The sequence below is a fragment of the Hemiscyllium ocellatum genome, chromosome 5 (assembly GCF_020745735.1).
Source record: "Hemiscyllium ocellatum isolate sHemOce1 chromosome 5, sHemOce1.pat.X.cur, whole genome shotgun sequence".
NCBI classification, from domain to species: domain Eukaryota; kingdom Metazoa; phylum Chordata; class Chondrichthyes; order Orectolobiformes; family Hemiscylliidae; genus Hemiscyllium; species Hemiscyllium ocellatum.
The window spans coordinates 91,107,577-91,121,269 of record NC_083405.1 but is presented as its reverse complement, the minus strand read 5'-3'; the positions used below and the strand labels follow the sequence as shown (position 1 = coordinate 91,121,269).

Below are 13,693 nucleotides of genomic sequence, written 5' to 3'. Positions count from 1 at the left end.
GAAGCATCAAACACACACGCAGGTATAGATACAAAGATACAAAGGTAGTGTCCAATGCAAAGGAGAAGATAAAAAACAATGCTGTTTAAAGTCCTTAGGATGTCTTGAAAGTGTATGGTGTTAAACGTAAGACCATGTTTTGTTAGTATTGTCCTGGAACAGCAGTAAACGGGAATATTGTCAACGCCTTTGAGCTCTCAGTGTTCAGACGTTTCTCCAGTTTTGGCAGAAGTTGCCTTGACTCTTTTCAGTGAAACAGAGAGAAAGACAGAAAGCTTTTTCCAGTTCTGCTGTTCCAAATCCATCTCCATTCCTTTGTCAAAAATGCAGGTCATTTGCATATTCTTATGTCTATGGTCATGGTTACCATGCAGATCACTCCAGGTGAATCTTTCATCTCCAAAATGTGAAATTAATTATACAGGAATAAAGTATAACAGGACATTCCTGTTTTGTCACATCTGACTTTTTTTTTGAGAAAGGCTGAATTTCAGTTCAGACAACTTTGTTTATTGCAGTTGGTTTCCTGAAGCTTGGCTCAATCTATGCTCAGGTGAACACTGCGACCATTTTTGAGAACATGGGAACGAGAAGCCATTCAGCTCCTTGACCCCACTCTGCGCTTTAATCTGATTACAGCTAATCTCACCTTGGCCTCAACTCTACTTTCCTCCCCACTTCCCTAACCCTTTAAAGCTATTACTACTTCAAAATCTGTCCATCTTCTCCTTAAACTTATCCAGTATTCTGGCATCCACTGCACTCTGGGCTGTGAATTACACATATTTCTGATCCTTTGAGAGAAGTAATTCCTCATCTCTGCTTTAAATCTGCCTCCCCATAATCTAAAACCACAACCTTTTGTTCTAGATTGCCCCACAAGGAGCAATACCCACTCTACTGCCACATTTTTAATTGCTTTGAGGATCTTATATACCTCAGTCAGATCTCCTCTCATCCTTTAAAACTCTCATGAGTATTGATCTAACCTGCTCAATTTCCCCTCATAAGATTAGATTTTCAACTCTGGAGTTAATCTAGTAAACCTTCTCTGAGTTGCTTCCAATACCATTATACCCTCCCTCAAGTAAGGGACCCAAACTGTACACAACATTCCAGATTTTCTTTCCGTCCCATAGGGAATTTCAAGACTAGGGGGCAAATTTTAAGGTGAGAAGAGAGAGATTTGAAAAGACGAGGGACAAATCTTTTAGACAGATAGTGATTCGTGTGTGGAATGAACTTCCTGAAGAAGTGGCAGATGTATGCACAGTTACAATGTTTAAAAGACACTTTGATAAGTACATGAATAGGAAAGGATTGTAAGGATGTGCTTAGTTTGGGATTGGTTGGGCAGAGACTGGTTGGACTGAAGGGTCTGACTCCATGATGTATGACCTCGTGAGTCTATGCTGTCTTTCCTTTTTAAAACCATCTCAATCCATGTAAGTTCCAAGTATTAAGACCTTGGATTTACACGGAAGTCAAAAATCGACAGTCCATGTTTTACCACTACCCTGACAGCGTCTCCAAGCAAGCATCGGGTGCCATATGCAACTTGCAGGATTGGAGGTGGTTGTTTCTTATGTAAATTAAAAAGGCAGTAAACAATAACAAAAAGATCTTCCAAGAGACAACAATTCAACAGAAGAGGTAGCCTTTGACTTTTGGCTTTATAAGTACTCTGGTTAATATTGGCTGAGGCATTGTTTCCCTACATGATTTGGCTCATTGATTACAAACCCTTCTTCAACTGCAGGTATTGGTCTGTTTATAGTATGCAAATTTTGCCATTTTGTCCTATTCTTTGAGGACCCTGCTGCACCAACCTTTTTCCTGTCAACACCTGAAAACCTCTGAATCTTTAAGGAAATCATGCAGAAGCTGACATAGTAAGTTGCCACAGTAGCACAGTTCATCTGCTGCACTCCTCACTCTAACTAATCTTGTGTTCAGTTCTTATATATCATGCTTACTAGAAGCTCCCAACAATATTTCTAATCTGTTCATCTAACAGTCAGTTAATCAGAATCACTCCGAAGGTAATGGTAGAGAGAGGTTCCTTTGACTCGAAGTCTGTTTCTTGGGATGTTACACTGGACATGGTGCTGAGACCCTTGCTGTTTGTGGTTTACTTTCAGGATTTAGACTTAATTTTATGTGATCAAGAAATCCACAGATGACACAAAAATTGTTTGGGTGCTAAATATTGAGGAGCACAAGGATAATATCAGGCCCATCACTTGGGTAGGATCATGGCAAATCGAATTGAAAAAGTGTGAGGTAATGCACTTGGGAGGGCTGGCGAGGTAAAGAATTATACTTTGAATGGTTGGGCCCTGCAAAGTACCAGAAATTGGAGGGGCCCTCACAGAGGCAGAAATTGGAGGGGCCCTCACAGAGGCAAAAGTGAGGACTGGAGATGCTGGAAACCAGAATTTAGCTCAGAGTGGTGCTGGAAAAGCACAACAGGCCAGGCATCATCTGAGCAGCAAGAAAATCGATGTTTCAAAGCAAAAGACGAACATCAGGAATAGAAGCAGGGAGCCTCCAGGGTAGAGAGAAGGTAGCAAAGAGTATCGGGGTGGGGATGGAGGTGATAGCTCAGAGGGGAAGGTAGAATGGATAGGTGGGAAGGGAGGTAGGCAGGTAGGACAGGTCATGAGGACAGTGCTGAGCTGGAAGTTTGGAACTGGGGAAAGGTGGGGGGGAGGGGAAATGAGGAAACTGAAGTCCACATTGATGCATTGGAGTTAAAATATTCCAAGGCAGAAGATGAGGTGTTCTTCCTCCAGGCGTCGGGTGGTGAGGGAGCGGTGGTGGAGGAGGCCCAGGGCCTGCATTTCCTCGGCAAAATGGGAGGGGGAGTTGAAATGTTGGGCCACAGGGCGGTGTGGTTCATTGGTGCAGGTGTCCCGGACATGTTCCCTAAAGCGCTCTGTGAGGAGGCGTCCAGTCTCCCCAATGCAGAGGAAACTGCATCGGGAGCAATGGATACAGTAAATGATATTGGTAGATGTGCAGGTGAAACTTTGGATGTGGAAGGCTCCTTTGGGACCTTGATGGAGGTGAGGGAGGAGGTGTGGGTGCAGGTTTTGCAATTCCTGCGGTGGCAGGGGAAGGTGCCAGGACGGGAGGGTGAGTTGTTGGGGGGTGTGGACCTGACCAGGTAGTCATGGAGGGAACGGTCTTTGCGGAAAGCAGAAATGGGTAGGGAGGGAAATATATCTCTGGTGGTTAGGTCCGTTTGGACGTGGCGGATGATCCGGTTTATATGAAGGTTGGTAGTGTGGAAGGTGAGGACCGGGGGTACTGTCCTTGTTACGGTTGGAGGGGTGGAGTTTGAGGGCGGAAGTGTGGCATGTGGATGAGATGCATTGGAGGGCAATTGTGGTCTCTGAAGAAGGCCATCTGGAAGGGGAGAGAGGTGTCAGAGATGGTCCAGATGAATTTAAGGTCGGAGTGGAATGTGTTGGTGAAGTTGATGAATTGCTCAACCTCTTCGCAGGAGCACGAGGTGGCGACGATGCAGCCATCACTGTAGCAGAAGAAGAGGTGGGGAGTGGTGCCGGTGTAACTACGGAAGATGGACTGTTCTACATAGGCGACAAAGAGACAGGCATAGCTGGGGGCCATACGGGTGCCCATGCCTATCCCTTTGGTCTGGAGGAAGTGGGAGGATTCGAAGGAGAAATTGTTAAGGGTGAGGATCCGTTCAACCAAATGAATGAGAGTGCCAGTGGAAGGGTACTGTTGGGGACGTCGGGAGAGGAAGAAATGGCGGGTTTGGAGCTGTGGTCATGGTGGATGGAGGTGTAGAGGGATTGGATGTCCATGGTGAAGATGACTTGTTGGCGGCTGGGGAAACTGAAGTCTTGGAGGACATGGAGGACATGGGTGGTGTCTCCAATGTATGTGGGGAGTCCCTGGACTAGGGGGGATAGAACAATGTCGAGGGAGGTGGAGATGAGTTCGGTGGGACAGCAGGATGCTGAGATGATGGGTCGCAGGGGTGGTCAGGCTTGTGGATCTTGGGAAGGAGCTATGGGATGTAGAATCAGGTGGTTCGGGGTTTCTGGACTACGAGGTTGGAAGCTGTGAGTGGGAGATCTCCTGAGGTGACGAGGTTCTGTAAGGTCTGGGGGGTGATGGTTTGGTGATGGGGGGGATGGGTTCATGGTTGAGGGGGTAGTAGGAGGAGGTATTTTCGAGTTGGCATCTGGCTTCAGTGGTGTAGAGGTCAGTGTGCCAAATTACCACTGCACCCCCTTTATCCACTGGTTTGATGGTGAGGTTGGGATTGGAGCAGAGGGAGTGGAGGGCGGTGCATTGTGAGGGTGAGAGGTTGGAGTGGGGGAGGGGGCTAGACAGGTTGAGGTGGTTAATGTCTCAGTAGTAGTTGGAAATTAAGAGATCGAGGACAGGTAATAGGCCAGTGCGGGGTGTCTAAGTAGATAGAGTGTATTGGAAGCGGGTGAAGGGAATGTGGGCAGGGGTCCTGTTTGACATCACGACATGTATTAAATTCATCGATGCGTGGACGGAAGGGGATAAAGGTAAGGTTGAGTCAGAAACTCTTCCACCATTTCAGCTGTATTGAAATATTTATTTACATTGATATAGCTTCCAGGGCCATGGACCAAGAGCTGGAAAATGGGATCAGTGGAGCCAGATCCTTGTTGGCCACTGCAGAAATGATGCACTGAATGACCTCCTTTTGAGCTATAAACATCGATGAGTTCATGGGTGAATCTGAAAAGATTCAAGAGTAGATCCTTCAGTCAATATTGTTGGTTTGGAAACTCATAGCTGGGAAACCAGAAGAGGAGAAATTATGAGGTGAAAACTTACAAATGAAAAAGGTATTTTTGCAGTACAAACTCTAAAATTTACAATGAGCATTTTATTTTGTAATTTGTTGGAATGAAAAGCCATGACAGGCCTGACTGCGTACTCAGTATTATTAAGTCATTGATCTTGTCCACACTAAAGGATTAGGTTAAAGACTGAGACAAGGTGGGGGGAGGGGAAATGAGGAAACTGGAGAAATCTGAAGGATTAGTCAGACAAATAATGACTGAAGTCTTAGCATCATAGAGTAATAGAGTTGTACAGCCCAGATAGAGACCCTTGAGTCCAACTCGTCCATGTCGACCAGCTATCTTAAAATAATCTAGTCCCACTTGCCAGCAATTGGCCCATACCCCTCTAAACTCTTCCTATCATGTACCCATCTAGATACCTTTTAAAGTCATTCCATACACACACCACCCTCAGGGTGAAAAGGTTGCCCCTAAGTCCATTTTATAACTTTCCCTCTCTCCTTAAACCTATGCCCTCTACTTTTAGACTCCCCTATTCTGGGAAAAAGACCTTGGTTATTCACTCTATCCATTGCCCCACATTATTTTATAAATCTCTATAAATCACCCCTCCGTCTCTAACACTCCAGGGAATAAAGTCCCAGCCTATTCAGTTGCTTCCTGTAGCTCAGACTCTCCAAGCCCAGCAAATCCCAGTCAGTCTTTTCTGAACACTTTCAAGTTTAACAGTATCTTTCCTATAGCAGGGAGAACCGAACTAAATGCAGTCTTCCATAATTGACCTAACCAATGTCGTGCACAGCTGCAACATGGCATCCCAACTCATATACTCAATGCACTGACCAATGAAGGCAAGTGTACCACATGCCTTCTTCACTACCCTGTCTACCCATGACCCCATCTCAAGGAACTATGAACCTGAATCCCAAGGTTCTATGTTTGGCAACACTCCCCAGGAATCAACTACTAAGTGTATAAATCAGATCCTGGTTTCCCTTACCAAAATGCAACAACACCTAATTTATCTAAAATAAATGCCATCTGCCACTCCTCGACCCATCTGATCAAGGTTCTGTTGTACACTGAGGTAACCTTTTTCACTGTCCACTACACCACCAATTTTGGTGTCATCTGCAAACTTACTAACCATTCCTCCTACATTCACATCCAAATCATTTATATAAATGTCAAAAAACAGTGAATCCAGCACATATCCTTGCATCATACCATGCTCACAGGCCTCCAGTCCAAAAAAACCCTCTGTCTTACTCAATAATAATTGTCAGATCATTATTAGCATGTAATAGATTGAGTGTGACTTATACTAAATGAATATATACACAATATTATTGAAGAAATTACCTTAATTTTTCTTTCTAGAATTGCTTCAGCACTTTCATATTGCCTTTTATGGAAGCTTACTGTGCATAAATTGGATGCCTGATTTATTATGTTACAGCAGTACTTTATTTGGCATAAAGCACTTTAGTACATCCTGTGGTCATGCAAGATGCTATTTAAATGATGGTCTTTTTTTTCCTTTCTTTTTCTTGACTTTCTGTGCATTTTACACCAAATCTTGTTTTCTTGTCAATGTCCTATAATTCACATTGACCTTCAGTCCACAGATGTCTCCATTTTAATTTTTTCATCCTGCTGCTCAAATGTCTCCGTAGCTTCAGTCCTTCTACTTCTCTTGGCAGTCCTCCAAAGCTGGCTTCTGGTACAACTTTTCTTTTTCCACTTCCTTAAGTTGACCTGATGGTAAATTTGAACTCCTTCGTACACTTTTGTTCTTCTCCCTTTAATTATCTCTTTTAAAAAGTTGGTTCTGAGACCAAGCTATCAGTCGTCCATCTTAACATCTCTATCTTTGCATAACTATCAATTTTTACCTGATTATACATACATGAAGCTCCTTTAGGTATTTTGTTTACAGTAAAGGTGTTATATAAATGCAAACTGCTTCCTGTTATTCCTATGGTCTATATAATATATATAATATTCAAACTATTCTACCTTTTGCAGAAACTGTGCAATACCTACACTTAATCCCTGAGAGCATGAGACATTGAAAGTGTTTGTTCTACCAAATATCACAATTTGGGTTATAAATTCTAATCATTAGCCATAAAGTGAGCGATAGCATATTGCTTGCTCCCTTTGGCCACACTGCAGTTACATTTTTTTCTAACATTGCCTTTCAGCTATAAGAGCAACAATATAAAGGACACTGAAAGGAGGTCAAATCCTGAATGTTAATAAATGCTGATGAAACTACTTTTATAATTGAACAATAAATAATATACTCACCATTATAGAACGAACAATCCATAAAGGATAGGTCATCAATCCCAATGTCTCCTCCTAAGTTATCTCCCACAGTTCCTTCCATTAATATCTGTTACAAAACACACAAACAGAAACATCATCCTCATACTAATCTCAATGTCAGTTTATTCATCTTATACTGATACAGGGATGCATTATTCAAATACAATTCCCAGTTATTACTTTGGAAAGAAATTAGACTGTTCGTGCAACTAGAGGCCAGTATCCAGAGGTATACTACAGGGATCCTTTTTGCTCGTGATAGAAATAAATCAGAAATGAGAACATAGAGGGGATGCTAAGTAAGTTTGTGGATGACATGAAGATTGGTCATGTGGTTGACAGTGAAAAAGAAAGTGTTCATTTACAGGAAAGTATAGAGGGATTGGTCAGATGGGCAGACCAGTGGCTGATGGAATTTCACCTTGAAAAGTGTGAAGCTATGCACTTTAAATGAAGTAACAAGATAAGGGAATACAGTACTCAGTGAATGGCAGGACACTGTGAAGCTCTGAGATATACAAAAACATTTGGGAACTTGCATACAAATTCCTGGATGGGGCAGGACAGGTGAATAGAGTAGTTAAGAAGTCATAGGCACTCTTCTCTTTATCAGACATGGCACAGGTTGTAAGAGCATGGAGGTTATTTTGTGGCTGTCCAAGAGTTTGGTTGGGCTGCTACTGAAGTACTGTGTACAGCTATGACCACCGCACTGTAACAAGAATGTGACTGCACTGGATGGGTTGCAGAGGAGATTTACAAGGATTCACCTGGGTTGGAGCATTTCAGTTATGAAGAGAGGCTGGATAGGCTTGGTTTGTTTTCTTAAGAGCAAAGAAAGCTGAAGGGTGACCTGATTAAGATGTTTAAGATCATGAAGGGCATATTTAGGATGGATAGAAAGCAACTATTCCCCTTAGTTGAAGGGTCAATAACATGCCCCTCATAATCTTATGTATCTCAGCCAGGGTCACCCTTCAGCCTTCTTTGCTCTAAAGAAAATAACCGGAGCCCATTTAGCCTACTCTCATTGCTTAAATGCTCCAACCCAGGCAAGATCCTGATGAATGGGACATATCTTTAAGATAAGTGGGAAGAGTTAGGGGGGACTGAAGGAAAGTATTTTTCACCCAGAGGATGGTGGGAATCTGAAATGCATTGCCTGACAGAACAGTATAGATGAGAAATCTCACAACCTATGAAAGGTATGTAGATGAGCGCTTGAAGTGTTACAACATTCAATGAATATAAATAAGAAATGAAAACATATTCAATATATAGTTCAATGAATTCTTTTCATTTGCAATCACTTGAAAAAAGAGACCTCGAAAACTTTTGCTGTGCTGCAGCTGTAGTGGCATAAAAAATCCTTCGAGTATGTAAATCTTCATTTCCATTAGACTTTTTAACTTCCTTCTACAAATGCAAGTGTTTACATACAAACGTGGCATCATTTCAGCATAGTATTACTATTTTCTCTTCCTTCCTATTCTTGGCAATCTCATGACCCTTCATTGAAACACTAAGAGAGAATTAGGTGGCCAAACAGTGTCTCGCCTCTGAAGTCATCAGTAGCTTTTGAGTATCTGGAGCACTTGTCCCATTATCACTTGTGAGATATTACAAAATTAGAATATTGAAAGAAAATGTCTTCAAATGACAGGCAGGACATCACAGTGAACCTAGATTTTCGTTATTGCTGGATTCACTAACGTCTGCTCGATGATTAATTAGTTAGTAGAAAGCAATTTGAATTTCCAACTTAGATTTGGTGAGTGGTGAGTAGCTGTGTTTATATAGAAAGCCAGCTTTTGGTACAATTGTTCTCTTTGCAGGGAACTCGTCAACTCAGGATCAGGCCCAGTTCTAATTTAAGGAGTCTCTTAAAGGATGGGTGAACTGTTCAAGAATAGCTCATGCAAAGAGAGTGATTGAAGCAGCAGGCAATATTCCATGATCCCTATATCTTGGAAGTAGGACTCACCACTCATAGCTGCTCTGCGAAATTAGCCATCAGTGATGGAAAGAGATGGCTGAGCAGGTCAATAAGAGCATAGAGTGTCATAGCACGGAAACAGACCCTTCGGTCCAACTCGTCCATGCCGACCAGATATCCCAACCCAATCTGGTCCCAACTGCCAGCACCCAGCCCATATCCCTCCAAACCCTTCCTATTCATATACCCATCCAGATGCCTTTTAAATATTGCAATTGTACCAGCCTCTACCACTTCGTATGGCAGCTCATTCCATACACGTACCACCTTCTGAGTGAAAAAGTTGCCCCTTAGGTCTCTTTTATATCTTTCTGCTCTCACCCTAAACCGATGCCCTCTAGTTCTGGACTCCCCGACACCAGGGAAAAGACTTCGTCCATTTATCCAACCCATGCCCCTCATAATTTTGTAAACCTCTATAAGGCCACCTGATGCTCCAGGGAAAACAGCCCCAGCCTATTCAACCTCTCCCTATAGCTCCAATCCTCCAACCCTGGCAACATCCTTGTAAATCTTTTCTGAACCCTTTCAGGTTTCACAACATCTTTCCATTAGGAAGGAGACCAGAATTGCACTCACTAGTCCAACAGTGGTCTAACCAATGTCCTGGACAGCCGCAACATGACCTCCCAACCCCTGTACTCAATACTCTGACCAATAAAGGAAAGCATACCAAACACCACCTTCACTATCCTATTTATCTGCGACTCCACTTTCAAGGAGGTATGAACCTGCACTCCAAGGTCTCTTTGTTCAGAAACACTCCCTAGGACCTTATCATTAAGTGTTTAAGTCATGCTAAGATTTGTTTTCCCAAAATGCAGCACCTTACGTTTGCCTAAATTAAACTCTATCTGCCACTTCTCAGTCCATTGGCCCATCTGGTCCAGATCCTGTTGTAATCTGAGTTAACCGTCTTCGCTCTCCACAACATCTCCAATTTTGGTGTCATCTGCAAACCTACTAACTGTACCTCTTATGCTCCCATCCAAATCATTTACGTAAATGATGAAAAGTAGAGGACCCAGCACCGATCCTTGTGGTACTCCACTGGTCACAGGCCTCCAGTCTGAAAAAAAACACCCTCCACCACCATCCTCTGTCTTCTGCCTTTGAGCCAGTTCTGTATCCAAATGGCGAGTTCTCCCTGTATTCCATGAGATCTAACCTTGCTCACCAGTTTCGTAGGAGAAAGTGAGGACTGCAGATGCTGGAGATCAGAGCTGAAAATGTGTGGCTGGAAAAGCGCAGCAGGTCAGGCAGCATCCGAGGAGCAGGAGAATCGACGTTTCGGGCATGAGCCTGAAGAAGGGGTCATGCTCGAAACGTCGATTCTCCTGCTCCTTGGATGCTGCCTGACCTGCTGCGCTTTTCCAGCAACACATTTTCAGCTCACCAGTTTCGTTCCAAGAACTGCAATAGCATCCATCTCTTAACAACTTGCCTTAATATAACACCTTCACCAGTATAAATATTTTGGATCTTTCACCACAGTGCGATTAAACAAAGTTTGACATAAAGGCGTGCAAGAAGATATAGAAGTAAAGCTACAAATGAGGTAAAGGAAAAGAGACAGAAAGAGATAAAAACTTGAAAAAAATTTCAAGTTCTTATCTTTTTGCCAAAAGGGAAGTCCAACCCACAGCATCATAATGTGGTAGTATTCCCTAGCTTGCAAGCTACTCCAAGCCAATCACCATTCTGATGTGGGAATATATCAATGTTCTTTCAGTATCTTGGATCAAAGTCTGTAATTCTCTCTCTCATGGCAATGTGGGTATATCTACAGCACATGACTACAGTTGTTCAAAAAAACAGACCACCACCACCTTCTCAAGGGCAACTAGGGAATGAGTAATGAATGACAGCCCAGCCAGCAACACCCATATGCTATCAGTGAATATAAAAAAACACACCACCATGGAAGTGGAAGGACACAGTTTTCGAATCTAACTCAGCAAGAAGGGGCATTGGTTTTGTGGCACCAATCTGATCCAAATCAGTGTCTGGCTAACTGAACCAATTAACCTGCCAAGCAGTCTGGGCTGCTATGGCAACTTATGTTTGTAAATCCTTGTTGTACTAGCAAGTTATGGATAATGATAGTAGGGCCTCTAATTTCTTTCCATTCCTTGGCTGACGAGAAAACTCTCCACTCTTATCATATCCCATCAGTAAGAAAATTTGCAAATTGATATTTAACCTGTTTGGCCATGTTATATATGTATATTCCTTGACCATGAAGTCTTGGAATGGGATGTGAATTGGGAGCTTCCAGTACTCTGGAGTTTAGAACCTTGGCAACTAATGGCTGCCAATGGAGGAGAAATTAAAAATCTTTTTTCTCTTTCTACAGCACATATCATCCAATTTTAATCCCACTATTATCAATCCTTCCCTTGTTTCATCCCTGTCTCATCTCTAATTACTATCTTTATTTCTGTCTACAGTCAAAAACTAAACGGCTTCCCTCAAGCTTTATGCTCTCAGTATGCCCATCATGCTAAGATGCCTGACCCAATTTCAAATCCTTTCATGAAGACTTGCATTATGAGTAAAGAAAGGAGGTCTATTGGGTTTAGGACCTGGTTAAAGGAAGGAATGATTTTTCTTTGAAGCTGCCAATTAATAGTCTGGACATAGGTCACTGGTCAGTTAAAGATCAAGAAGAGACTGTCGAAGCCAGAGGGTCAATCAAGGGTCTTTCAGCTTGGGAGTAAGCAGAAACTTGCTATGCCGTGTGTTCTCAAATTAGAGACACTCTTCCTCCAGCTTTGTTTAATCTTTAATTTTAAAATAAACTAATTAACCAGGCCACATTAAGGTGGAAGATCACTCCCACAGGATAGTCCGTGATTGCCGCTGCTCCCAAGCAAACAGCAGTTTCTCCCCCTCTTCCTCTCTCCCTCGTCCCCAACCCCCCACCACAACATCCATCGTGCTCAGCATATACACTACCTTCTCCTAGCTACTATCAGCTCTGAAGAATGCTCACTGGACTCAAAATGTTAATTCTGTTTCCTTCTCCACACATGGTGCCAGGCCCGCTGAGTTTCTCCAGCAATGTCTGTTTTTGTTTCAGATGGAGAAGTCCCTGTTCTACCCCAAACTGCTGCTCATTGACTGCCAACAGGAACCTAAACTGGTCACAGCTCTCTGTAAAGGCTTGACATCCAACTGGAAACTAGGAATCCGTCTTCTTAAATTGGACCCTTAATGAAACTGATCAGCCACCAAGTGTAGTGTGTGAAGAACATGTTGACCCTCATCCTTTCTCTATAAAAAAGATTTTGAGGCTAAATGGAGCTTGAGGACTAGCTTAATGGAGAGTGAGGCTACTGGTCGCTTCTGCCCTCACTCCACGCTCCCAACTATTCCTGATAAACTTTGATTCCCCTGTCTAAGAAAAATCTTTCCACCTCTAATTTAAGGTAGTTTCAAGATGCGGTGGCTACTGAGCTCATCCACTTCTGCACTTCCCCTCATGATTTTATAGGTCCCCGCACCCATTGTGTGATGGTCATTCCAAGAGGATTAGTGAAACCTCGGATCTCAATCTCTGGTGGCGGGTCATATTGCAAAATCTGATACCAACAGCAGTCACCATCCTATTGGTAGACAGAGGACATGCACTCATTTGGCTACTTAATATGAGCCCATTGTATTGGCAGGAGTATATTAGCAAGGAAAGAGGATTGGCTAACGAATAGAAGATAGAGAGTTGGGATAAGAGGAGCATTTTCTGGGTGGCAACTTTTATCTGGCGTTTTGTCAGTGCTAGGGCCAGAATGATTTACAATTTATATTAATGATGCAGATGAGGAAAGTTTACGTACTATGGTCAAGCTTGCAGATGACACAAAAATAAGTGGGAGGGCAAGTGGTGCAAATGAAACAAAAAGCCTGCAGATGGATATGTGTAGGTTAAGCAACTGGGCAAAAGCTTGACAGATGGAATATAACATGGGGAAATGTGAGATTATGCACTTTGGCAGGAAGAATAGAAGAGCTGAATATTATCTAAATGGATAAAGATAGCAGAAGGACATGGACCATATGTATGTAGGAGTCCTTGTCCATGAGTTTGGGTTCCTTGCAGCTTCTACATTGATGAGGTGGGCCTAGTGCTGACTCATTGTTACTGCTGCAGTGGAGGCATGTTTAGGTTCCTAGAGCTGTCTGTGTCTAGCAGAGATTCATAGAGGCAGTGGCAGAGGCAATTTTGGGCTCAGTACAAGACCTAGCAGCTTCATTATCAGCTGCACTAGTGAACTTGGTCCAAAGCCGACTCCTAGCAGTGGCAGAGTTGAGTTCAGGCCAGGGTGATATGCGACAGCATTGGTGATGTCTTCATTGGCAGTTTCTGCATTGGCGAGGTCCAATAAGGACTCATAGTGGTGAGGGCTTCGGTAGACCCAAGATGGCACTGAAAAGTGGGCAACTTTCATTCCAGCAGGGGCAATGCAGTGAAGGTGGCTCATGTCTGACCAGACTCCACACAGACAGTCACCTGAGGTTGGAATTGAACCTGGGTCCCTGG

At 43.1% G+C, this 13,693-nt stretch overlaps 1 protein-coding gene across 1 annotated transcript in view; it reads right to left on the bottom strand.

Moving 5' to 3' along the window:
- The window catches only part of malrd1 (MAM and LDL receptor class A domain containing 1), a 348,342-nt gene that overhangs the window by 272,059 nt on the left and 62,590 nt on the right, over positions 1–13,693 (bottom strand). The window contains exon 14 of the mRNA XM_060825709.1: positions 7,137–7,224. Coding sequence (XP_060681692.1) covers positions 7,137–7,224 — 88 coding nt within the window. The remainder of the gene's footprint in view (positions 1–7,136; positions 7,225–13,693) is intronic.